This window comes from Pezoporus wallicus, unplaced genomic scaffold (assembly GCF_028554395.1).
Source record: "Pezoporus wallicus isolate ANWC-B61680 ecotype Strahan unplaced genomic scaffold, APGP_CSIRO_Pwel_v1 contig_14689, whole genome shotgun sequence".
Lineage (NCBI taxonomy): Eukaryota > Metazoa > Chordata > Aves > Psittaciformes > Psittacidae > Pezoporus > Pezoporus wallicus.
The window spans coordinates 105461-131533 of NW_026637698.1; the positions used below are offsets into that span (position 1 = coordinate 105461).

The 26073-nt window shown below is 54.8% G+C and overlaps 1 protein-coding gene across 6 annotated transcripts in view; it reads left to right on the plus strand.

The window, feature by feature from the left end:
* The window catches only part of AGRN (agrin), a 105783-nt gene that overhangs the window by 58592 nt on the left and 21118 nt on the right, over positions 1-26073 (plus strand). For 5 of the 6 annotated variants that reach the window (XM_057407216.1, XM_057407217.1, XM_057407218.1 and 2 more), the window contains 11 exons: positions 6389-6604; positions 8137-8361; positions 11270-11494; positions 11595-11801; positions 17383-17604; positions 19098-19292; positions 21281-21481; positions 22865-23010; positions 23175-23280; positions 23571-23684; positions 25764-25928. In XM_057407216.1, the coding sequence (XP_057263199.1) occupies positions 6389-6604; positions 8137-8361; positions 11270-11494; positions 11595-11801; positions 17383-17604; positions 19098-19292; positions 21281-21481; positions 22865-23010; positions 23175-23280; positions 23571-23684; positions 25764-25928 (2022 nt within the window). The remainder of the gene's footprint in view (positions 1-6388; positions 6605-8136; positions 8362-11269; positions 11495-11594; positions 11802-17382; positions 17605-19097; positions 19293-21280; positions 21482-22864; positions 23011-23174; positions 23281-23570; positions 23685-25763; positions 25929-26073) is intronic. The other variant, XM_057407219.1, reaches the window with a different exon arrangement.

Genomic DNA, 26073 nt, shown 5'->3' on the forward strand with positions numbered 1-26073 from the left:
ATCCCTGGCAGTGTTCAAGGCCAGGTTGGACACAGGGGCTTGGAGCAAGCTGCTCTAGTGGAAGGGGTCCCTGTTTATGGCAGGGGTTGGAGCTGGATAAGCTTTAAGGTCCCTTCCAACAAAAACAATTCCATGATTATATATATATATATATATATGTACACACACCCTGTGTGGCCTATATCCTATACATATCCTAGCGTGGCCCATGAGTGATGTCCCCATCCTTAGGACATCCCTTGCTGCAGGGATTCAGGGCTATGGTTGCCTTGTGTTGTTAGCCTTTCCTTTCCTACCCCTTCCCCATCACTGCTCCATCCCACCCTCCCGTCTCACCCGTGAGCTGTAATCAAGTCTCATGCTGTGCTTCTCTGATTGCTTTTCTCAGCCCGTTCGGAGAAGGGATGCGCTCCCCTGAGATCTGGAGCAGGTCCAGGCCGGCAAACGCCAGCTCTGCCTTCAGCAGGCAGGTCTGGCTGGGAGCAGGGAGCTGCCAGGAATCGCCTGTGCATTTCCCACATTGAAAGCCCTCCTCCCTTGGCAAGATTCCTAGGGAAGGGAAAGCTTTGGTCCAGACGGAAGGAAGCCACCAGAGCCCCTTTTAGCCAGGCTCTTGGGCCAGGCCATGCAGGCAGGATGCAATAAGCAGTCAGCAAGCTGCTCCTATCACACTTTCTTCTTTCCAGTGCAGTGGAAAAGAGCAATTTTGACATTACATTTGTGATTATTGTTATTAAGCCAGAGCAACATTTTAATGTGAATGCTCGGGGCTTATTAGACAGAGCTCTTCACCTCAAGATCTCAAAGCACTCGATGAAGGCAGCTTGTTATTAATCCCTACTAGTTCTATTGAGCTGCTTACCTGCTGACACTGGAGGGTTGGTGATTATTGTTATTTGCATGTTTTGTAAATGGGAGAGCCAAGGTGCAGAAATGGATGGGGAGAAGCTGGCAGCGGAAGCTGCTCTCCATCCATCCTCCCTGCCTGCATCCAGCTGCCATCTCCCTCCTGCTTGTCCTTGCTCTGGTCCAGGAGGCTCGGAAGAAACAGCCTCAAGCTGCACCAGGGCAGGTTTAGATGGGGCTGAGGAACAATTCCTCCCCCAAAGGGTGCTCAGGCATTGGAACAGGCTGCCCAGGGCAGGGCTGCAGGCACCGTCCCTGCAAGTGTTCACACAGCCTCAGTGCCATGGGTCAGTGGTGGCCTTGGCAGTGCTGGGAATGGTTGGATTTGATCATCTTAAAGCTCTTTTCCAACCTCATTGATTCCATGGTTCATTTTGCCCCAGCTCAGTCTTCCTTTCACCATCCTCCATCATGCTTGCAGGGAGCAAGCATCCTTCTCCCTGCTGTCCGCAGGCTCCATGTGTGGCTCGCAGCCATTCGAGCTGTTCTGCTCTCCTCTGTCCTTCCAGCCACTTTGGGCATCTGCAGGCACTGTTGGACATGAGGAGGTGGAGCTGGTGCCATCTGTGCCCGCACAACCCGCTCGGGGAGATGCGGACTGAACCTTGGCAGGGGCATCCCATCCTGCTCCATCCCTGCTGCTCAGTAGGGGCTGCTCGAGGAAGTGTCATGGATGGGGTGGGATGCTCAGAGCTGAACCGGTGTCGTTGCCCTTGGTGCAGTGGGTAGGTTCTCTGTGTGCAGGAGCAGCTTGGCTCGGAGCAATGCCAGCAGCTCTTGGCCTGGACCACAGTAAGAAGCACTCTGCTACCCTGACTCTCACTCTTCACACCCCAGTCTGAGCTGTCAGCATAGATAGGATCCCAAAGGCTCCTCTCTTCCTTACCCCTTTTCTTTGCTCATGGTTTTCAATGCAGGCATCCCACTCTGTGTCAGTCCAGGCTGGGAAAGGCATTTCTATAGGCAGCTTCCATCACTTGGTTGCTGTCCCTGTCTGATGCCTCTGCCTTTTGGAGTATCCATCCCCTCTCTCCCAGTGTTTCCTATGACCACCCCACACTGCAGCCCCCCAGGGCCAGGCAGGGTCTACCCTGCAGATGGCTGTGTGGTAAATGGATACCATGGTCCATTCACCATCACCATAACCCCGAGCTCCCTCCCCGTCTGCTCATCCCTGGCTGGCCGCAGGCACACAGCTGTGGCTCCAGCTGTTGTGGGGTGGATACTGCCCAGCATGTTCTCTTTGCCTGTTGGAGAATGGCCTGTGCTCCGCTCTGGACTGTTGGGAGGAGAGGTCGGAGCACTTTTGTGCACCACTCACCTTCCCCAATTAGCCAGAGGGCAAGAAACCCTCCTTAGCATCCCTCTGCCCTGACCAGGAGTCACTGCAGGCCACAAGGCAGAGCTCCAGAGCACAGCTTATGTGAGCTGGAGCCAAGGCTCTGAACACAGCCAGCCCTTTCCCTAGCCTTGATCTCTTCTAAAAGCCTTCCTTGCTTTTGCAGGCTCAGCCTGGGGCTGCTGAGGGAGAGGAGGCTGCTGTGTCCCCCCGATGCTGACTCAGGTGTGAAGCGTCGATAGCAACCCCTTCTCCTCTCCCCTCCTCTCCAGGCAGAGCACTTCTTCACTGTTATTATTGCTGCTGTTAGAAATAATTGTTATTTATTAGCCTGTTTCTGCTCCAGTGCTGCTAAGAGACACAGCGAGGCTTGGCCGCTATTCAGCGTGCTTACAATAAGCCCGAGCCCTCCCTTTTGTTCCGTGCAGCTTGCTGAGTGTTGTATAAATACCTCACTTGAGCTGTTTCTCTCCCTCCTCTTCGGCAGCTCAGGAGGTTTGGGAAAGGTCAGCTCCTTGCCGTAGCTTTTTGCTGCTCCAGACAAGCGCTGCTCTCACCGCGTGCCAAATGCCTCGCTGGGCCTTATCCGTGCGGCTCTAGGATGGCTCAACCAGACCCAGCCTGCTCCCTGAGCTCACTGCACAGCGTTGCCCTGTGCTTTGTAAGCAGTTTAGACCCAGTCTTGAGCGAGCACTGAGAGATCCCTTCTGCACCCAGGACCAGGCACAGTAGGCTGCGACCTCCAGCATCCCAAGCAGGGGCTCTGTTGCAAGCTCGCTGCCTTCCAGAGTGTGCCCATCGTAGCTGCAGTGTTGCTGTGGGGAAGGCAGGCTTTGGGTTTGCTTTCAACCAGTGTATGTTTGTAGGGTAATGTAGGAGCCACCCTAGTAGGGAAATGTATGGCCGCTATCCTGGTGATGCTGTACATGTGTCCCTAGAGGGCCAGGAGGCAGAGCCCTGGTCCCTCTGTGCATCCCTGGTGCTTGTTCCAGTTGGGTAGGCAGGTAGATGGTTTCCTTGTGGGGTGTTTTGGGTAGCAGGGTCTTCACTAGCTCTGGTGGGAGTCAAATTTAAGAGGTCTTTGTGCTTCTAAACACTTTGCTGCCCGGGGTTTATTGGGGCTGCCCCATACAAGCATCAGGACAAGGGCAATTTGTGCCTCACTTACTGCTGCTTCTGCCCACATCTGTCTGGGGTGGCTCTGAACGGAAATGGGATGTGAAGGCTTGGTTGGTGCTGAGTACCCTGGAAGTGGGCTGAAGCTCTCCCCTTGGATATGTGAGGCTCCTTTCCCATGCTCTAGGAGGCAAAAGACAGGAGCACAAGGGCTCAAGAAAGGAGACATCCTTGTCTGACACCCTGGATATGCTTCCCACCCTGGTTTCCCTATCTCTGAACCTGGGCTGGTGTGTCCTGCAGACAAGTGCCTTCACACACGCACCTCTTCCCCCTTGCCTTCAAGCAGGCACCTGACTGAGCTCCCCTCCAAGCTGGGTCTGCATCCAGCATCCGCTGTGCTCACCAGTCCCCTTCCCATGGCTGGCTCTGATCTGACAGCTCCATCCTGCCTGCCCTACAACTGGCAGGGGATAAGGCACTGCACAGTTCCACTAACGCCCCACAGGCCTGTGCCTCAGGGCTGGGGGACGACGGGATGAATCCCTGCCTGTCCTGCCCGGTGCATCCCTCACTTGCACACCTCCCCTCGAATATCAGAGCTCAACGCGTTCATCTGCATTAAGAGGGGGTGGAAAGAGAAGGAGCAGCAACGGGAAGAGCAGGAGAGACTATCCAAGCGCTTCATAAAGATGATGGATTGCCTTTAGATATTGGGTAGGAGAGGGAGAGAGTTCTTTCATTTGATGATATTAGTCTCTTAGTGGTGCCTTGTTGCTGTTCATATGAGCTCAAAATCTTCAGGCAGTCAAAGGCAAATGCCCGGGAATTGAAGTGTAAATGAGCCGCTGTCGAGCGGTTTATTCTGCCTGTTATGAGCTCTTGTTCTCTCCTTATGTGGGTCAGTCTGCAGGGGTGGAGGAGCTGCTGCTGCCTGGGGGTGCAGCGGGTGCTGGGGCTGGGCTTGGTGTAGTGGGTGGGCAGGCAGGGTGGTGTGCAGGCAGGGTGATGCAGGGGGTGATGTGCCTATAGGGTGATGCACAGGCAGGGTGATGGAGGGTGATGTATAGGCAGTGATGTGGCTATAGGATGATGTGTAGGCAGGGTGATGCAGGGGGTGATATGCCTATAGGGTGATGTGCAGGCAGGGTGATGCAGGGTGATGTATAGGCAGAGTGATGTGGCTATAGGGTGATGCGCAGGCAGGGTGATGCAGGGTGATGTATATGCAGGGTGATGTGCAGGCAGGTTGATGCAGGGGGTGATGTGCTTATAGGGTGATGTGCAGGCAGTGTGATGCAGGGGGTGATGTGCATATAGGGTGATGTGCAGGCAGGGTGATGCAGGGGGTGATGCAGGGTGATGTATATGCAGGGTGATGTGCAGGCAGGGTGATGTGCAGGCAGGTTGATGCAGGGGGTGATGTGCTTATAGGGTGATGTGCAGGCAGGTTGATGCAGGGGGTGATGTGCTTATAGGGTGATGTGCAGGCAGGGTGATGCAGGGTGATGTATATGACGGGTGATGTGCAGGCAGGGTGAGGCAGGGTGATCTATATGCAGGGTGATGTGCAGGCAGTGGGTGATGTGCATGCAGGGTGATGCAGGGAGTGATACACATGCAGAGTAACGCAGGGGGTGATGTGCAAGTAGGATGATGCAGGCGGTGATGTGCCTATAGGGTGATGCACAGGCAGGGTGATGCAGGGGGTGATGTGCTTATAGGGTGATGCGCAGGCAGGGTGATGCAGGGGGTGATGTGCATGCAGGGTGGTACAGGGGGTGTGCAGTGCCTGCCTGCATATGCATGTGTGTGTTGGGAGTGCAGGGCTGTGGCCATGGCAGTAACCACTAGGTAGAAACCACTCTGGCATCTCTTGCCCTCACTGTGCCTGGAGACCCCTGTCCTCTCCCTTCCTCCTCCCGGCTGAAGAATGCTCTTTCCCCCCACATTAGCAATTCAGATGCTGAACTGGTCCACGCCGGCTGCTCTGATTAGTGCATGTGATAAGAAGATGTTGTGCATCTCCTTCAGAGAGACACCAGCCACGTGGTTTGGCTGCTTTGCATAAACAGTGATGCATAAAGCAGTGTGTGTGGGGGGCAAATCTGTCCCACAGTGGGATAGGTGAGGAGGTTTTCTTCTCCGTTCCTTGCCTTTCCTTTCTCTTGCTGCCTGGGGAGCACTCAGAAAGGCTTGAGCAGAGGGGTTGTAGGGAGAGCAAGTGCTTTCTGGAGCCCTAGAGATGCTCCTCCATGTCTGGAGAGGTTTGGAGGCATCTCCCTGCTCACAAGCTGGTTCTTGGCCTCCTTGCTGTGGTGCAGAGCTGGTGACAGACCTCCAGTTCACACTGGCAATGATACAGCAGGCAGTCTGGAGCGAGAAGGGACACTGAAGAGGCAAGACCAAGGGTTTGGTAGCCCATTTTGGACCATGTACCCCAGCCTTTCCCCTTCTTATCCTTGCGTGGGGTGAAGGTGCTTAGCACATATCCTGCCTTACCTGGCCACTCTCAAAGGGCAGCAGGGCTCGGTCACTCAGGAGAAGCTGTGATGGAGCCAATGTGGTTGTGTGGTGCCTGAAGGCAAAGCGAGTGCTGCTTCCAGGACAACCTCCCTTCAGAGGCAGCTTTCTCTGTGTCACAGCCTTTACTTGCCCCACTGTCCACGCTGCCCTTCCCCATGCTGTGTGCTCTGCGTGGTACCAGCACAATGGAGCAGGTTATCTCTGTACCCCGTGCTCCGGGTACAGGCAAGAGATGGAGCCTTAGGATACATCAGCCCTGGCAGGGCAGACCCTTGTCCTCAGGCATGGGATGAGCGGCTCAAATGCATCCTTGGTGTCCCTGAAGGACAAAGCTTAACCTTTATGTGGCTCCTGGATGTGTTGGGATGCCGACATCCCTGCCTTAAGCCAGGAAAGGACCTTGCTGTGCCTTGAGCATCCTCTTACTGCCACGCATCCTTGAAGCCCTGGCTGCATCCTCATGTTCAGAGGGCTCATCCATCTGTGTGTGTGTGCCCGCAGCGTGCCGAGGGATGCTGTGCGGGTTCGGGGCGGTGTGCGAGAGGAGCCCCACCGACCCCTCTCAAGCCTCCTGTGTGTGCAAGAAGACTGCTTGTCCCGTGGTGGTGGCTCCCGTCTGCGGCTCCGACTATTCCACCTACAGCAACGAGTGTGAGCTGGAGAAGGCCCAGTGCAACCAACAGAGGAGGATCAAAGTCATCAGCAAGGGACCGTGTGGTGAGTGCGAGCTCTCGGGAGGTGACCGTGATGTCCTGAGCTCATGGCACCACTGCGATGCACTGGTGGATGGGGATGCATCTGGTCTAGTGCGAGGCATCCCTGCCCGTGGATCATTGGAACTGGATCATCTGAAGGTCCTTTCCAACCCAAACCGTTCTATGATGGGGACAGTGAGGGGATCACCAGCAGCTCCTTGTTGATCGTAGGAGTGTAACAAGAGGCGCAATGATGGCCAAAGCCATTCAAGAGGTGTAGAGCAACCCGGTGACCACAATACCTCCCCAGTATGGGTCCCATTTACCACAGCCAGAAGCTGGAGAGACCATCCTATAAGCAGGCTGGGTGGGCTGATGAAAGGCAGGCTGGCGTCTCCCAGCTGTGAGCAAGGAGCTGTGTAAATGAGACCCCAGTCTCCTCATCTCAGAGTAAATTAACTTGACCTTTCTCTCCTGCGGCGCTCTGCCGTGCAGTAAATCTGCACCCAGCGCTCCCGCTGAGCTCTTGGCAGGGGGGGGGAGCGCCAAGTGATTTATTCCACATCAGAATCAGAAAGAAGTGACAAAAAAAAGAGGGGGAAAAGGCCAAAAAATAGAACTGGCAAATACGGTTTGGCCCTTCCTTGCCAAGTGAGGGAATTGTTCCTTGAGCTCTGCCTCTAAGTGTGGTTTGCAGGAGGTGCTCTAAAGGCCCTTTTCTGCTCATCTGATGGAGAGCTCGTGCAGGGAAGGGAGCTTGCAGGAAGGCTGAAGGGGTTGGAAAGGAAGGGAGTGAGGAGTGAGCTCCTTTCCCCGTGTGCCATGGGTTTGGGATTGATCCCACAGCCCCATCGTCCTGCCTGCCTCTGTGGACATCCTGGTTGCTCAGGACCACATAGAACCATGGACTCAATGAGGTTGGAAAGGAGCATTAAGATGATCCAATCCAACCATTCCCAGCGTTGCCGAGGTCACTGTTAACCCATGGCACTGAGGGCTTGGTCTATACGGTGTGTGAACGCTTCCATGGACGGTGCCTGCAGCCCTGCCCTGGGCAGCCTGTTCCAATGCCTGAGCACCCTTTGGGGCAGGAATTTCTCCTCAGCTCCATCTAAACCTGCTCTGGTGCAGCTTGAGGCCGGTTCCTCTTGTCCTAAGGTACATGGGTCCAGCATCCGCTGAAGCTGATGGAAGAACATCCCTTGTCATCATGTATGATTCTGGGTACTCAGAGGGACTGGGGATCATAGAATGGTTTGGGTTGGAAAGGACCTGAAGCTCCCCCAGTTCCAACCCCCTGCCATGGGCAGGGACACCTCCTACTAGACCATGTTGCCCAAAGCTCTGTCCAACCTGGCCTTGAACACCGCCAGGGATGGAGCATTCACCACTTCTTCGAGCACCCTGTGCCAGCACCTCAGCACCCTCACAGGGAAGAACTTCTTCCTTATACCCAACCTGCCCTTCCCCTGTTAGCTAGCACCGTGTGTCCGGCTCATTTACCCCATGGGAGCAGCTCACCCCTGTGCCACGCTCTCCTGTTCCCTCTTACAGGCTCCAAGGACCCCTGCGCAGAGGTGACCTGCAGCTTCGGCAGCACGTGTGTGCGCTCCACCGACGGCCAGGCAGCCAAGTGCGTGTGCCCGTCGTCCTGCAGCGGCGTGCCCGAGAGCCCCGTGTGCGGCAGCGACGGCCGGGACTACCGCAGCGAGTGCCAGCTCAACAAGCACGCCTGCGACAAGCAGGAGAACGTCTTCAAGAGGTTCGACGGCGCCTGCGGTGAGTCCTCTCCTTGCCTCAAGAGCCTTTCCCTTTGGATCGAGAGCAGCAGGGAACGGCAAAGCCATGGAATGGGGTGGGTTGGAAGGGAGCTTAAAGCTCATGGGCTTCCAACCCCTTGCCATGGGCAGGGATACCTTCCACTAGAGCAGCTTGCTCCAAGCCCCATCCAACCTGCCAGGGATGGAGTGGCTACCGCTTCTTTGGGCAACGTGTTCCACTCCTCAGCACCCTCACAGTAAAGAGCTTCCTTATATCTAACCTGAACTTCCCCTGTTTAAGCTTAAACCCATCACCCCTTGTCCTGTCACTGCAGTCCTTGATGAAGAGTCCCTGTCCAGCACCCTTGTAGCCCCCTTTAGGTACTGGGGTCTTCACGCAGCCGCTGTCTGTGTATGTCTTCATCAGCTCAAACCCAAGCTGGGCAGAGGAAGGTCACTTTGTGGGTGATGGCTTCTGAAACTCAGACCAAAGCAGCGCTTCCCCTGCAGCGTTTGGCTGTGGTTGTTTCTCCTTGGGACCCACTGACCTACAAAGCAGTGGGAACATCTGTGCTCCCTCCTTTTCCTTCTGCTGTTTCCCTGGGCTGGGATGCCCTGGCTGCTGGCTTTGGCAAGGAGTCCTTTTGGAGGTGACATCCCAGGGCTCAGGGGCAAGCAGCTCCCTCTAGTTAAAGGAGCCCAATAGGGCTCAGATCCTCCATGGTTGTGGATCCTGGTAATTAAAAGGCACTGGGGTCATTAGGGAAACCATGAGATCAGGCAGGACACGTGCCCAGGGGAAGGCCTGTGGGAGTGTGTTTGGGAAGGCTGCAAACCCTGAGGAGCTTCAATGGGGTTTTCCCTGCTTGCTCCCAGGTAGGGTGAGATGGGAGGTGCAGAAGGGGTGCTGTCACCCCAGGTTTCTAGGGCAGAGAAGAGGCTTTTGAGCCTCGCCACTCCTTTGAGGTCCTCCTGGTTTTAGCTGGGCATCAGCAGGAGCTCGGCAGAGGGGTTATAGAACCTGAAAGTAGCTGAAGGTCTTTGCACTCTGTTGGTGTCAGTGTAAGGCTTGAGGATGTGCTGCAAGGCAGAGGAGGAAGCAGGGATGAACAGTCACACATACAGTCACACATACAGTCACACATACAGTCACACATAGTCACACATACAGTCACGCATAGTCACGCATAGTCACGCATAGTCACGCATACAGTCACACATACAGTCATGCATAGTCACACATACAGTCACACGTACAGTCATGCATACAGTCACACATACAGTCACACATACAGTCGCACATAGTCACACATACAGTCACACATACAGTCACACATAGTCACGCATACAGTCACGCATACAGTCACACATACAGTCACACATAGTCACGCATACAGTCACACATACAGTCACACATACAGTCACACATAGTCACACATACAGTCACACATAGTCACACATACAGTCACACATACAGTCACACATACAGTCACACATAGTCACACAGTCACACATAGTCACACATACAGTCACACATACAGTCACACATACAGTCAGACATAGTCACACAGTCACACATACAGTCGCACAGTCACGCATAGTCACACATACAGTCACGCATACAGTCACACATACAGTCACATATAGTCACACATACAGTCACACATAGTCACACATACAGTCACACATAGTCACACATACAGTCACACATAGTCACACATACAGTCACGCATACAGTCACACATACAGTCACATATAGTCACACATACAGTCATGCATAATCACACATACAGTCACACATAGTCACACATAGTCACACATACAGTCACGCATAATCACACATACAGTCACACATACAGTCACACATAGAGTCCCCATCCTAGTCCCTGAGATAAATCTCTGCATCCGCCTCATCCCCAACCCCTCTAATGTGGTCGGTCCCCACCTCCTCATCTGTTCTGCATCCCTGCCCCACTGCAGCAGCCTCATCTACCCACAGCCCCTTGAGTCCACACAAGATGTTCTTGCTTTATTGGGGTTGCAGAAGCCTCCAAGGGGGTAACACATCCCCGGCTGTCTGCTGGTGGGGCAGTAGCAAGCACAGGCAGCTCTTGCCAGAGGGGGAATAAGAGATGGATTGGGCAGGTCCTGTGGGAGCTCCTCCGTCTGCTTCGTTTCCATGATCACTGCATATGCTAAAGTGGTTAAAGCAAAAGACTTCAGCTGTGACCCTGTCCTAGGCCAGCCTTCTCCAAGGGATGTAGGGTAGATGGGAAGCCCCTTTCCAGCTTGTGAGAGGCTGGGGGAATGGGTTATTGCGTTGTTTTCCCCCCTTGTCAGCCTGGGACTGGTGGATGCAGGGATTTCAGACAAGTAGGATGAAAAGGGGGGAGAGATTCGATCGTGTTTCTGCAATTGCAGACAATGAATCAGCACTCTGCAGGTTCCCTGCTTGGCAAGGAAGAGGAAAACCTGGAGTAGGGATTAGTGAGCAGCCAGCACCTGGTTTACCCTTGTCTTTGGTATGCTAATGTGAGCTCAGCTTAGAGCAGTGGGGCAAGGCAGCGTGTGGCCCTGGCTGCCTTATGGAAAGACAAGGAGGGGAGAGTGGGATGGGAGTACCGAGCATCTTGTAACGCATTTGGACCTGGGAGGTTCACCTGGATCAGGGTATCCTTAGAGAGGACTGAATGCAGCTCAGGATGGGAAAAGAGGCAGAGCTCATCCCATCCAGCCATCGCTTTGGAATGGGGGAGTGTGTGCAGAGTCCTCCTGTGTGCGGATATGGGGACGAGGAGGACTGAGTCCCACTGGGGAGGGATTGGAGCCTCTTGCTGCCGACCAAAGGGAAGGAGGGCGGAGGAGCAAGCACCGCTGTGGTCAGGATGTGATGGTACCTGACTGCGTGCCCTGCCTCTGTGCAACAGACCCATGTAAAGGCGTCCTCAACGACATGAACCGCGTGTGCCGGGTGAACCCCCGCACCCGGCGGGTCGAGCTGCTCTCCCGCCCGGAGACCTGTCCCCCGAAGAAGGAGCTTGTGTGCGGTGACGACGGGGTGACTTACGACAACGAGTGCGTGATGGGGCGCTCGGGGGCCATCCGGGGCCTGGAGATCCAGAAGGTGCGTTCAGGGCAGTGCCAGCATCAGGGTAAGTACATCCCTGCATCCTTGGGAGTGATGGGAGCGTTCGGGTTCCCGCTCCCTGTCCCCGCGGTGGGATTGAGCAGTGCTGTCCCTTCTCCCCACAGACAAATGCAAGGATGAGTGCAAGTTCAACGCCGTGTGCTTGAACCGCCGCGGCACCGCTCGCTGCTCCTGCGACCGCATCACCTGCGATGGTACCTACCGGCCCGTGTGCGCCCGCGACAGCCGCACCTATAGCAACGACTGCGAGCGCCGCAAGGCAGAGTGCCATCAGAAGGCTGCCATCCCAGTAAAGCACAGTGGACCCTGTGGTAAGCACTGGTGCCACCAGGCTGGTCACCCACAGGAGCACTGGTACCCCCCCCCATCACTTCCCAGCCCCGGCAGCCGCTTTAAGCCCAGCCTGTGTCAGTCGCTTCCATGCGGGTGATGCTGGGAAGCTGCAGGTAAGTTGTGAGTGGGTGCTCATCCTAAGCAAGGCACAGGTTTTCTTCAGTGTTGCGGCCAACAAGCCCTGAATATCCATTGCTCCCTGTTGGTTTTCCTCTCACAGTCTGTGTGTGCGTGTTCCTCCTTGGTCTTGTCTCTGGTGTGCTCAATGGGAAGAGTCATTTGTGTTTAAACAGCACCAAGTGTCTGTGATGTCCAGCTGGATCCTCTCATTCACCACCATGCAGCTCCTGTGCAGCCCATGCCATTCATTTCTCCTCCCAGGGTAGTGCCAGTGCCAGTTCCATGCTTCCCCCTCCATGCCTGCCGGCTTCTCTCAGCTCCAGGTATCTCCATAAGGAACTCTAAAGACTCTTTGGACGTCTCACCGTGTCTTTGTCTCGTCTCTGGGAGCAGCTTTTGACCTTTTCCAATGGATGCTTTATCAGGAGGATGCGATAGGATGGGCCTTGGTGTCCTTAGGATGTTGGGAATGTCCAATTTTAACATCATTGCACAGAGACTGAAGGAAGTGGAACACAGCCACTGGGTTGATTTGTATGAGTTGGACTGTTTCATTTCAGCTCAAATTGGGTTTTGCTACATCTGGAAGTGTGTCCTATTACTCTAAGCTGCTGTTTCACAAGGTATCAGCTGTACCAAACCTTCTGAAACACTCAGGATTGAGGCCCCATGTTGTGGACCTGTTTTGTTGGCTTTGTGCTCCTGCGGTGGGTTTTGAATGCTGCCCAGCCCCAGCTGCTTGAAACCCCTTTTGTCAGGCTCCCAAAACCATGCTCAATACAACCACAAGCTGTGAGTTTTAATCATCCCTTTCACTGGGTTTCTGATGAGTGAATGATGAGGAATCGCTTCCCCACGTTCTCCCTATACGGGGATCAACACAGGCACCTTCCAGTCCTCTCTGCTGCAGGGAGCTTGGTGCTGGATGGCAACCAGGAGCCTTGCCAAAGCCTGGAACTCATTTTCCTGCCCTGTTGTGCCACTGTGGAGGTGTGAATGGCCACTGGGGCTGGCATGGGGCTGCTCATGGCAAGGCAGGCTGCCTTGGTGCAGGGGATGAAGCAAGGTGCCTGTAGCTCCTGAGATGCACTGGGGCCAGGAGATGGTGTTTGCAGCTGGGTCTTTAGGTGCTGGTGCCTTGGGCTCTCTACAAACCCTTCCTGTATCTCCTTTAGCATCAGGACCTTGCTGAGGCTTCCCAAATTCCTAGGGTAAGCAGAGGGCTCACGGCACACACACATCATTCCCAGCCCATTCAGTGCAGTGAGGCCAGTGGGCAGTGGAATCTGGCCCTATACATCTCTTTCATTTTAGCCTCTCTTCCTGCAGGCGAGGGCAGCAGATGCGCACATCTGCTTTCTGGAGCTGCATCCTTATGGGGTGGGAGCAAACAGAGCCTGGAATCCAGGGGAGCAGATCAAAGCTGAGGCTTTCACCTCCAGACGACGGCTCCAGGCAGCCCTGTAGCAAACCACCATGAGGTGTGGGCAAGCCTTTGGTCTCCCCATCAGCTTAGGAAAGCATGTTCTGTCTGAGCCTGTTGGAAAGAGAGCACGTCCTTCCCCGTGGCACCAGTTCTCAATGTGAGATGGGAAATGGGTTTAGAAATGGAGATTTGGGGTGGTGATGCTGCCTTCCAGCTGGTGTGATAACACTGATCGCTGCTGGTGGTACCAGCTTCTCTCCTGGATGGATGCTTCTGATGGATGCAGGGTACAGTCCTCACGGGACACTCAGGGGATGAGGGAGCCACAGGCTCTGTTTGCATCCAGCACTCATAGAGGGGAGCATGGGGACTTCATCCATGTGCCGTGAGGATGCAGGAGATTCATGGAGCTGGGGAAGGAAAGGGAGAAAGAAAGGAAAAGGAAAAGGAAAAAGACAAAAGCTAAAAGAAAGGAAAGGGAAAGGGAAAAGGAAAAAGAAAAGGTAAAGGAAAAATAATAGGGAAAGGGAAAGGGAAAGGGAAGGAAAGGAAAGGAAAGGAGAAAGGAAAGGAAAGGAAAGGAAAGGAAAGGAAAGGAAAGGAAAGGAAAGGAAAGGAAAGGAAAGGAAAGGAAAGAGGAAGGATGGGCCATTAGTCTGGTCACAGCATTATCATCTCTCACATATACATGTCTAAGGAGCTCTAAGCTCTGCTGCTCTTTTCCTGCAGCAAGGCAAAGGATGCAAAGCCAAACAAAACAGTCCAGGCCTTGTTTTAATCCTTCTCTCCTCTGAGACCGTGATGGTGCAGCTGAGAACGAAGGGATGGGATGAGACCGATGCGGACAGGAGGTGGAGGGAAGGTGTCTGTAGTTGCATCTTTCTTCTCCTCCCTGCCTCTCTCTGCTCTTCCTTTCCTGTCTTTCTCCCTCTGCTTTCTCTCTCTTTCCTTTCTCGTCTGTGTCTTGTGTTTTACAGTGTTGCCTGTTTGGAGGAAGGAATTGTGTCCTCGCAGCACCCTCCTGCTCCCTACCCGGACATCTCTGCTAGGAGGTCGGCTCTCTCCCCTTCTCCATAGCCAGGGACACTCCTGGCCTCTTCTCACTGCTCCCCACCTCTCTAGTTTTGCTTGAGAGCCCCAGGGATGGAGACATTGCCCTGGGTTTGCTCCCATCCCTCATCCCAAACCCTTCCTGCTGGAATGGAAGTGCCTCGCAGTGCCGTGGGGTCTTGTCCGGTGCTTGCTGTGGCTTGACCCTCCGAGGCACATGAGAGTGGGAGCAGAGGTGGGTGCTGTGAGCTCCCTGCTCCTTAGCAAGCCCCTCTTTGGCTGGTCCATCAGTCTGGACTGCTCCTGGTTGATCTTACCTCTCCTTGTGCCCCCAACTAACCCTCCTTTCTTCCCCACCTCCTCCTTCCCAGAGACTTCTGCCTGCCTGGGTCCATGCTGCTTGTCCCTCTGCTCTCCATAGTGTGTGTCACGCTTGGCTGTGCAAGTCCAGCGGGAAGGGGACCCACAGGGATTGCAGATCCCCCAGTTCCCAGCAGAGCACCACGTGCCTTTTGGAAACACTGAGGAACTGGGCTGGAGATGTGGTTCTTCCCTAGGGATGCTCCCTGTGGAGCTGGTGATGGAGCCCGCTGGGTGTCACGGGCACAGATTGATGGGGTGTGATGGGTTACAAAGCAGCTTCAGAGCCTCTTCTCCATAGCCACCATCAAGCAGGGCTTGTAGGAGACCTCAGTGTCCCCAGGGCTTGCTTGGCCCTTGGCAAAGCTTGGTAGCAGGTGGGGATCGTGCCTTTGAACCCATTAGGGTGTAGGGTGAGCATTTTCCTTGCTCCGTGCCTCAGTTTCCCTGCCTACAGAAGGGCCAGGAATCAAAGCAGGTCTTGATTATAGCACAGCTTGAGGTCCTTGCTCAGTAGGCCCTCATTATACCCACTCACATCAAACCTGGTGCCAGAACCTCCGTTGACATCTGCTGGTACCCAAGGCGGCGTGTGATAATTCACAGGCTGAGATTCAGGCTGTGAAGCAGCTTCACGTGCCCCATCTCTGCAGGTTTGCTTGCTCCATAAGAGCAAGGGATGTCAGGGCAGTGCTCTCCATCTGGCACCTCCCTGCACTCTCACCCTTGCTCCCTTGCCCCCCAGTAGAGTGAATTTGGACTTCAAATGAGTTTGCTTCATGCTTAGCTCATTGCATCCTTACTGCCTGCGTCCAGCAGAGGAGCTTTCCCCATGTGTCTCTGTGTTTGAGGGGCATCGTTATGGTATAGATGTTGCTTCAGAAAGGGGAAACACAAGCAGGAGATGGGAGCAGCATCACAGGGCTCAGCACAGCAGGGAGCTGGTCCTTGGGAACTGCTCACAGGCAATTCCTCTGCAGGATAGCTGGGGTGCAGTTGAAAGGGCTGGGATGAAGTAGTGCCCATGTGCCTGAGCTGTCTCCCTCTTCCCTGTTCCTATGCACACCTTTGGCTCTAAGTTTTGGCTTGGTAGGTCCTTCCCAAAGAGCCAGATCCCATTGGCTGTGCCCATGGGCCATTTCTGACTGGTTGAGAGCATGCAGCCAGGCTCCTGAGGGCTCGAGCCTTGCTCTTGGTCCTAGCATGGGAGGAAAACAGACCTGATGCCCTGTGCCATCAGGCTCTGGAGGGCTTTGCCTTTCCCACCACGCTCTGTGCCCACCTCGCTCTTTGCTGTTGGTGGGGCTGTGTCTGCCCGTTACATCCATCTCCTCTTGGCTGCATTGTCTGTTCCCCACATGTGTTTTGTCCTGTGTCCTTGTCGCTGTTCCACACGGATTAAATCTGTGTCCTTTCCTTGCCCCACGTCCTCAGGGCTCTTGTCTTGAGGCACAAGAAAGGGTTGTTGGCAGTGCTGGGGTTCCCCCCAGCAGCATGGTCAGTGCTTCTGGATGGTAGAGAGCACTCCTGATGGGACGTGCAAGCAGGCTGGGAAGTGGGGGGGAACCATAGGTAGAGGTCCATAGGGAGTTGGAGGCAGCCTCTTCTCTTTGCTATCACCATCACTGGTGGTGGGCATCCTGAAGGGAAGGTGCCATGAGCTTGGCTGACTTAGATAAAGCAGCTTCAGTGTGTGAGCAGAGGGGACTGCTGCTGCCTCTCAGCCTGCAATACATGCTATGGGGCATCACCCATCCCTAGGGAGCTCGATGCCCAAGGACTGGGCTGAAGCAAGGACACCAGCTCTCTTCCTCCCGCTGCCCAGCAGCTCCATGGCCTTTCCAGCATTAGCTTCCAAGAGGAGGGCATGGGAGCTGACATGGGGAGAGGAGAAACAGGCCTTGTGGTGAATTCCAATGTCCTCTCCAGCCAGGTCTTCCTGGGAATTGCCACAGAGGGTATTAAATGAGCTGTTCAGGAGGATGTGGACCTCAGTGAAGGGGATGAGCCCTCTGTGAGCTTTGTGGCTCCTGGTGCCAGGTACAATGTGAGGATGTGCTGAGGGTCCTGGAGCACCAAGAACCACACTGAGAAGGGCTTTCTGCTGCCTCTTGCCCTGCTCTCTGCTATAGAGCTGGTCATTCAGGTCTGACTTTACAGGGTTGTGGCACCACTGCTGCTTCCAAAGCGCCAGCAATGAGGAGCATCAGTCTGCGTTGCCCTCCCTCAACACATGATGTGAGCTGCTGGGGACACCCAGACAATGGGGTTTGGTGCAGAAGCCCAAAGCTGATCCCACTTTTAGCCAGCCCTTTAAGGCAGAGCGTAGCAGGGATGGGAATGGGATGGAGTCAGGAATCCCCATCACAGCGTGCAGGGAGAAGACCTTGTGCCTGCTTCCCATCCCTAACCTCTGCCACGCATGGGGACGATGCTGAGGGTGGCATGGAGGGTGCAGGGTGCCACGGCCAGGACCAATGTGCATTTGCCACGGCTTGGGGGAGGCAGGCACGATGCTGGGGACGCTGGCATGCCTCGCTGCCGCGATGCTGTGGGGAGCCGCGGGTTCAAACCAGGGCCTTTCTCTCTGTGCCCCTCTGCAGACCTGGGCACGCCGAGCCCGTGCCTGAGCGTGGAGTGCACCTTCGGGGCCACGTGCGTGGTGAAGAACCAGGAGGCTGTGTGCGAGTGCCAACAAGTGTGCCAGGGCCGCTACGACCCCGTGTGCGGCACCGACAACCGCACCTACGGCAACCCCTGCGAGCTCGACTCCATGGCCTGTGTGCTCAAGAGGGAGATCAAAGTGAAGCACAAGGGGCCCTGCGGTAAGAGCTGAGCCCGTTGGAACCCATTGCCGTGGACAGGGACCCCTTCCACTAGAGCAGGGTGCTCCAAGCCCCTGTGTCCAACCTGGCCTTGAGCACTGCCAGGGATGGGGCAGCCACAGCTTCTCTCGGCACCCTGTGCCAGCACCTCAGCACCCTCATGGTAAAGGATTTCTCCCTAATATCACATCTAACTCTCCCCTTTGTCAGGTTAAAGCCGTTCCCCTTGTCCTGTCCCCACATCCCTTGTTCAAAGCCCCTCTCCAGGTTTCTTGTAGCCCTTTTAGGCACTGGAAGGCTGCTTTAAGCAGCCCCACTCCCAACCTGCACTGCTGCAGACTTTGTGCTGTAGATAGAAACCTCCTGTCCAACAGTCTGCACAGCCCAAGCAGGGGGCTGTAGCATCTTCCCTCCCCCGTGCAAAGGCAGCAGCTGCTGTGTGAAAGAGAAATAAGAAACCCCATCTTGGAGCCAAATTCCTTGGGCACTGAATGGCAGGGAGGGAAGAGGGTGTTTGAAGAGGAAAATGAAGCCGTGAATCAATAAATACCCAGGAGCCAGGGGATGCGCTGGCTGGAGTCTGGTCCCTCCTGCGATGGGTGATGGCTCATTGAGTTATTAGGAAGATAAACGTCTTCCCTGACCCAGACTGCACATGATGCGTGTGTTTGCAGCAGGCATGTGAGAGTCCCTCTATGGGATGCATCAGTGATGTGAATGCTGCTGTGTTATCCATGTGCCCAGCACTGCTGCACCCTGATGAACCGATGGAAGACAGTACCCACCTTCCCAACTGATTGCATCCCACCCTAGTTGTGAATCCCGCTGCCTCTCTCCCCTTGGACACAGGCTGCTGGGATGCTGCTCCCTCCTCCCAGGGCTGGGACTGATTTATCACTCTTCATATTCACCCTCCACTCCGTGCTCTCTCCCACCTCCTATTTAGCTGCACCAGCGCTGGTGACACTTCATCACTGTTAGTCCTGGTCCTGATGGCTTTTATGAGTAGTTACTGCCTCGGAGCCTGACTCTTCCTCCTCCTGCAGCCCTCACCTCTGCTCCTTCCCTTGCACTGCTTCCAACAAGGCTGCCTCCAACGGCATCTGCAGCCTGAGGAGGAGGAGGTTGCAGTGGGGCTTTATTTCATAGAACAGTGGAATGGTTTGGGTTGACGGGAGCTTGAAGCTCAGCCAGTTCCAACCCACAGGGACCCCTTCCACTGGAGCAGCTCGCTCCAAGCCCCTGTGTCCAACCTGGCCTTGAGCACTGCCAGGGATGGGGCAGCCACAGCTTCTCTGGGCACCCTGTGCCAGCGCCTCAGCACCCTCATAGTAAAGGATTTCTTCCTAATATCACACCTAACTCCCCGTTTGTCAGCTTAAAGCCATTCCCCCTTGTCCTAGCACTACATGCCCATACCGACAGCTCCTCGCCATCCCACACTGATGCCGTGTGCTGCCCTAACCTCCTGCTCTTGTCCCTTGTGTGCACAGAGCGCTGCGGCAAGTGCCAGTTTGGAGCCATCTGCGAGGCGGAGACGGGGCGCTGCGTGTGCCCCACCGAGTGCGTGCCCTCCTCGCAGCCCGTCTGCGGCACCGACGGCAACACGTACGGCAGCGAGTGTGAGCTCCACGTGCGCGCCTGCACCCAGCAGACCAACATCCTGGTGGCGGCACAGGGAGACTGCAGTGAGTCCGGCACCGTCCCCTCCTTCCCTCCTCTCGTTCCAGTGGTGGGGCACAGAGGATGCTCTGCCCCGTTGGCCACCTGTGTCCTGCTGAGGTGCTTGGATGAGCCCATCCAAGGCTCCACTTCTTCCCTCATCTCATTCCAATAGCATGTTAGAGAGGATGCTCTGCCCCACTGGCCACCCAGCCCTGCTGAGATGCTTGGATGTGCCCATCCAAGGCTCCCCTTCTTCCCTCCTCTCATTCCAATAGCATGTTAGAGAGGATGCTCTGCCCCACTGGCCACCTGGGTTCTGCTGAGATGCTTGGATGTGCCCATCCAAGGCTCCACTTCTTCCCTCCTCTCATTCCCATGGCATTATAGAGAGCGGATGCTCTGCCCCATTGGGCACCCAGCCCTGCCGAGATGCTTGGATGTCCCCATCCAAGGCTCCCCTTCTTCCCTCCTCTCATTACCATGGCATATTAGAGAGGATGCTCTGCCCAATTGGGCACCCAGCCCTGCTGAGATGCTTGGATGAGCCTATCCAAGGCTCCCCTTATTCCCTCATCTCATTCCAATAGCATGTCAGAGAGGATGCTCTGCCCCACTGGCCACCCAGCCCTGCTGAGATGCTTGACTGTGCCCATCCTGTAGCCCGTGGGTTTGCCTAACCCTAACCTTAACCCCAGGATTGGGATGTGGAGAGGGTCTCCCTAGTGTTCCTCCTGATGCCTTTAATGGTTGCTTTGAGGACTTCCCAGCAGGATCAGCTCCAGGATAACAGGGAGATTCCAGGAGAAGCAGGGATACAGGGATACCCAAGAGCCTGGCCCTGAGCTGGCCACTTGGACACCCTCCCTGAGGCTTTTCACCTTGTCTGGTGGGATTTTTCCCTTTTGTCTTCACAAGAATTGGGCATTTTGGGTCTTTCCAGCAGTTTCTCCTTTTTAACCCCAGCAGTTATGCTTTTCCCGTCATAGATGGTATCTGCCCTCTGAGCCAAGCAAAGAAACCGGGTTAATAGCCACTGAGCCAAACAAATCAGGTTAAAGCCATGTTAACAGCTACCATCAGGACTGAAAGCATCGGGGGTCTGTTTGATCACACAGTGTGTCTCAGTAGCTTTCCCTTCCCTCCATCCCCTGGGGTTAATTCCTCTTTGCTCATGTGCTTCCTCCCCGCTCCCCAGCACAGGGAACTGTCTGTGCTAATTTCTTAATGAATTAAAAGCCCTGCCTAGGTTCTTCATTAGGGTAAATGCTCCTTTGGTTAAAGCAATGCCCTGAGCCTCATAAAACCTGTCCAGCTGGGGCTGGTGTTCCAGGGATGAACTGTGCATGGAGATGCTCTCTACATTTGGGAGAGAACAACTGAGTGTGATAGATCACTCTTGGTACTGAGAGCAGGAAGAGGCTGAAACCAGGATACACCATGAGAGTAAATGGGATCTATTACTGGTGCCCTAGAAACGGTGTTGGACACAACAGCTATGGGTGTTGATGGGAATCAGGAATGCTCAGGACTGACACAAGGAGGATGGAGAGAGGAAGGGGCTGGTCTCTTTTCCAAAGTGGCAAGGGATAGAAGAGGAAACAGCCTCAGGGCAGGTTTAGATGGAGCTGAGGAACAATTCCTTCCCCAAAGGGTGCTCAGGCATTGGAACAGGCTGCCAGGGCAGGGCTGCAGGCACCGTCCATGGAAGTATTCACACACCGTATAGACCAAGCCCTCAGTGCCATGGGTTAATGGTGGCCTTGGCAGTGCTGGGGAATGGTTGGACTTGATCATCTTAAAGCTCTTTTCCAATCCCATTGATTCCATGATTCCATAACACCTTTCCATTGCAGTCTCTTTGCATGCTTCAACCAACCAATACCAACCCGCCCTGGCCAAGGAGAACTTGCTTTGGAGGGCGCGTTCTCCGTGGTCGCCATCTCTCTGACATGGGGTAGCTGACCACAAAGACCCCCTCAGTGCGTGACCATGGTTCCTCCCTCTGTCCCAGAGTCCTGCGGCAGCTCGGTGTGCTCCTTCGGCAGCCGCTGTGTGGGTGGGCAGTGCGTGTGCCCGCGCTGCGAGAGGCAGCCCCTCGCCCCCGTGTGCGGCACCGACGGCGTCACCTACCCCAACCAGTGCGAGCTGCGCGTGGCCTCCTGCCAGCACAAGAAGAGCATCGAGGTCGCCCGCATGGGGCCGTGTGAGGACGGTAGGTGGGAATAATGGGGAGGGAAAGGGTGAGGATGGGCACAGTGCGCTGCCCTGTGACACCCTGACATCCCCATCGGGTCCCAGTGATGCTCTCCTTCCCTCCCGGCACCCTGCGCGCTGCATCCCTTTCCCCTTGTCTTCCTGTATCCAGCGGTAATGAGAGGTGACACCTCCTAATGAGCAGGGCAAGGAGCTGATAGCTGCTTGAATTTCACACTTCAGCAGGTCACAGGAAACAGAGGTGTTCCTGCAATAGGGAGCTTGGCTGCTGCTTGGCTTCCCTCTGCCCCAGAGCTGCTCCCATGGCCAGCATTGACTCAGCACTGAGCACCGAGGTCCTGGGGCTGGCTGGACCATGCTTGGTCAGGCTAAGAGCTAAGAACCTGCTGTCTTCCACTGCAGGGGAATAGCTCTGGGTTAACAACGGCTGAGTCCAAGTTATAGGGTGCTGACCTGTTGAGCTGATATTCTCTGGCTCATTGCACATGTAGTCTTCGCTGGAAAGGACTTCAGTGCCATGGCAGAGCTTAGGCAGAGGAGAAGACGTAACATGGTGTTTGATCACAGCCCTCCTTGGGGGATTTCAGGCTGATGTCCCTCTGGGAAAAGATCTTAAATAATTCCCTGTGTAATGCCAGATCCCAGCCTTTGATCACTCAATAAAAAGGGCCAGGTTTTCCTTTCTCCTCCCCTCTTCCCCTTTAAGGAGCCTTTGAAATCAGGAACACCTCTCTCTTGCTGCTGGAGCTCTGAGCATCTAATGGGGAGGCAGCCAGGCTAGGGACAAGGTTTATATGTTGTTATGAATATCTGCATAACTGAACTTCACATTAACCCCAACCCCATCCCCATCTGCTTCCTATGTCTGTATTATCGGCAGCAATCTCCCTGCTGCACTATGTATCTGGGAGGGCAGAATGGGAAGGAATCAGATCAAAGCATGGAGTTAAACTGTCACTAAGTCAAGTGACATCCCTTCCTCCTGTGTGTGGCTATTAGATATCTGATCTCCAGGTAGGCTACAGGGTGCTGGTAGCTGCAGGATCCTTGTGTTAGGTGCTGCAGTGATGCTGTGGAGAGGGAGATCTCAGGCCAAGTGCTAAGGAATCAGTTTGCAGTTTTCATCACGTAGGTTTAGCACTGTTGTGACAGCAATGGGAGAATCTGTGTTCTCCAAGGGAGGACACAGATTGAGGTCCACAGATTTGAGGTCCAGCGTAAGCATCCTAATATATATGGGCCCAGGATCCTGAGGTTGCAGAGGTTCGATCTGCTGTGACTTGGATGGGTCTGTGGCCTGCAAGGGCACAGCCTCATGTCAGGGCTTTGGCCCCATCCCCTCTGCTCTCCCCTTTCTCACCATCATCCTCCTTCACTGCAGAGTGTGGCTCGGGGGGCTCGGGCTCCGGCGATGGGTCTGAGTGTGACCAGGACCGGTGCCGGCAGTATGGGGGCTGGTGGGATGAGGATGCAGAGGATGACCGCTGTGTGTGTGACTTCACCTGCCTGGCAGTGCCACGCAACCCGGTAAGCACGCTCAGCACCTCCGGGCTGCACGCTGCTCCCCTCCTCTCTTCTCCCTGGTGCCTTTCCCGCATGCTTCCTGCGCAGGAGAGAGCATCCCGTGGATAAGGAACCTGCCTTCCTGTGCCAGGGGCTGCCCTCAGCGGCTTCCATCCATGTCCTGGCAGGTTTGTGGCTCTGATGGTGTGACCTACACCAACGAGTGTGAGCTGAAGAAGACACGGTGCGAGAAGCGCCAGGATCTCTATGTCACTAGCCAAGGAGCCTGTCGTGGTGAGTGCCCAAAGGCAGCCAGCCTGGTGTCCTACAGGGACCTGTCCCCTGTCCCTGGGGCTAAGCAAGGAAGTGCTCGCTAAGGATACAGCAATGTCTGTGTTGGTTTAGCTGATCCCTGCTGCATCATTCCTGTTTCACGCCCTTTGCTTTCCCTTACCAAGGGTAGGACCTCATCTCATCGCTTGTTCCCAGCATCTCTGCAAGGACCATGTGGTTTTGAGGGATGGTTCATTGGGAATGCTGCCCTGTGCCGAGGATAACCTCTGCCTCTCTGCCTTCCTCTGCAGCCACTGCCACAACCCCACCACCTCTCCTGGTTGTGCACTGCAGCCAGACAGTCTACGGATGCTGCCCAGACAACATGACCTTGGCGCTTGGAGTGGGTGCTGCTGGGTGCCCCAGTGAGTGAATATTGTGTTCCTATCTTGGTGGGCATGAAGGACCTTCAGGGATGGCTGGAAGGCAGGAGAGAGTGGGTGGAGCAGGGATTTGGGGTCCCATCCCATGGGAAACATCCCATTCTTCTGCTAACTGGTGACTCTCAGGCTCCGTTTACCCCCATCTCCAGGCTCCCAGCGTGCACACATGGAGATGTGCACACGTGCTTCACCTTCTGTATCTACTAGTGATGCTCTTGCCCTTGCAACAGCCCCAAGTCAACTGCCAGGTCTAAATCCTTCTCCAATGCAGGAGGACAGGATGGTGGCATTCCTGGCAGTGCTCAAGGCCAGGTTGGATGGGGCTCTAGTGGAAGGTGTCCCTGTTCATGGCAATGGGTTGGAACTGGATGACCTTTAAGGTCCCTTCTGACCCAAGCCATCCTGTGATTCAGCTGCATCCATGCTGGATGCTCCAGAAGGTGCCTTAGGGCCAGAATGTGCCTTCAACCCATTGCTAGAGGCTGAAGGCTTTTCACTGGTCTGAGTGACACAAGTATTGCTCATATCCTTGCAGTGCAGGCTGAGGTGGAAGAGAGCTTTCATGTTCACCTTCTGCGGGCCACCCATGGCTGGTGACTGCACTGTGAGGAAGCTGAGCTGGCAAATGCTTCATTAATATTTATTAAATGATTATCAGAGCCAGCACTTAAGCAGGAGCAGCACTTTGAAAGGCATTAGCAAGCTCTTACCAGCTGGGGCTGTGACCGCCCATTAGGGAAACCCATTACTCTGTGGAGACATGGTTCACACCATGCTTGGGCCTGGCTGATGCCCTCCTGATGAGGCTGTAGTGCTCTTTAGTGTGCTGTATCATTTAACAAGCAGTGTTCAGAGAGGGTCCAGGGATGTCCTGGCAGGAGGTGCATGGAATGGGCTGGATGGATGCTGGAAGAGCAGGGAGCAGAGCCATGAGGAGATGGCCAGGGGGATGTAAGGGAGGACACAAGCATTCTGCTTCCAGCATCACCCTGCCAATGGTACCAATATTCCTGTGTCTCTGATGGAACTCCTGTCCCCCACCCTCCAATCCATGGACACAGCTTCCCAACCGACTGGGATTCATCATCCCACCAGTTTCTGTCCCACCTATGTTGGCAGCAAGCATACATCAGTGCGACGCCAGATGGCACAGGCTCCTCTCATGAGGTGAAGAGAAGACCCTTTATTGAGATACAGCTCAAGTTTTATAGCCCCGGCCCCACAGGGTGTTACACTGCAGTTTTCAGTTGCCTTATTTCTATATAGAGTATTAATCACAAGATTATGACATTATTGCTATTCCTTTGCACAGCCTTATCTATGTTCATCTTATGACCACACTATTGCTAACGCAGCATCTTATAATCACATCATTGCACACGCAGCGTCTACACGTTCCATTCTTGTGCAGAGCCAGTTCCTTGTTCTTTCTCCTAGTTCCTTTTCTCTTCTTTATTTTTATCTCTCCCAAGGCCTGCGTCCAACCATCTGTATGAAGTCCCAACCGCTGCCCCCATCCTCCATGCATCAGGATGTAATTACCACTTAGCTTGTAGCCCCTTGCTGCCTGTTCTGGACATGCCATTTCCCTGCCTCTGGAAGGCTGGGGTTGTGCACATGCACCCACCTTGCTGCTCCTGCTTTCTCCCTTTCTCTCCATCTCTGCCCCATGTCCCCTTCCCACTGCTCCCTGGGGATTAAGGCAGCGTCTCTCTGTCTATCTTTGGATCACTTCCCTCCATCAAGTTCCTAATTAATGAATTAATAATAAACTTCTAATAGCTTCCTTCCCCTTTGATGTTAATGAGAGAGGAGTTCTTGATGACAGCAAAGCAGGCAGGTTCATCCCTGGAGGTTTAGTTCCCCCCTTGTAGATGGAGCAGAGGAGAAGTGTTGAGAGCAGATGGTGAAACCTCCTTTTGCCCACCGTGGTCCAGCCCTGGCTGAGCATCTCAGTGGTTCCTCCACCACGATGCAGATGCCATGGCAGGGGGTTGGATCTAGATGATCCTAAGGTCCTTTCCAACCCAAACCATTCCATGATTCTCTGTTTGCTCACAGGTACCTGTCAGTGCAACCCCTATGGCTCCTATGGAGGAGCCTGTGACCCCACCACGGGGCAGTGCTCCTGCAAGCCCGGTGTGGGGGGCCTCAAGTGCGACCGCTGCGAGCCCGGCTTCTGGAACTTCCGTGGCATCGTCACCGACAGCAAGAGCGGCTGCACCCGTGAGTGTGGCCACCACCCCATCCCATAGGGGTGCTCCAGAGCATCCCTCCTACGAGGAGAGGCTGCGGGAGCGTGTTCTGTCTAAAGAGAATGGGATCTCATTGAGGGGCTCTTCATCAGGGACTGTAGCGATAGGACAAGGGG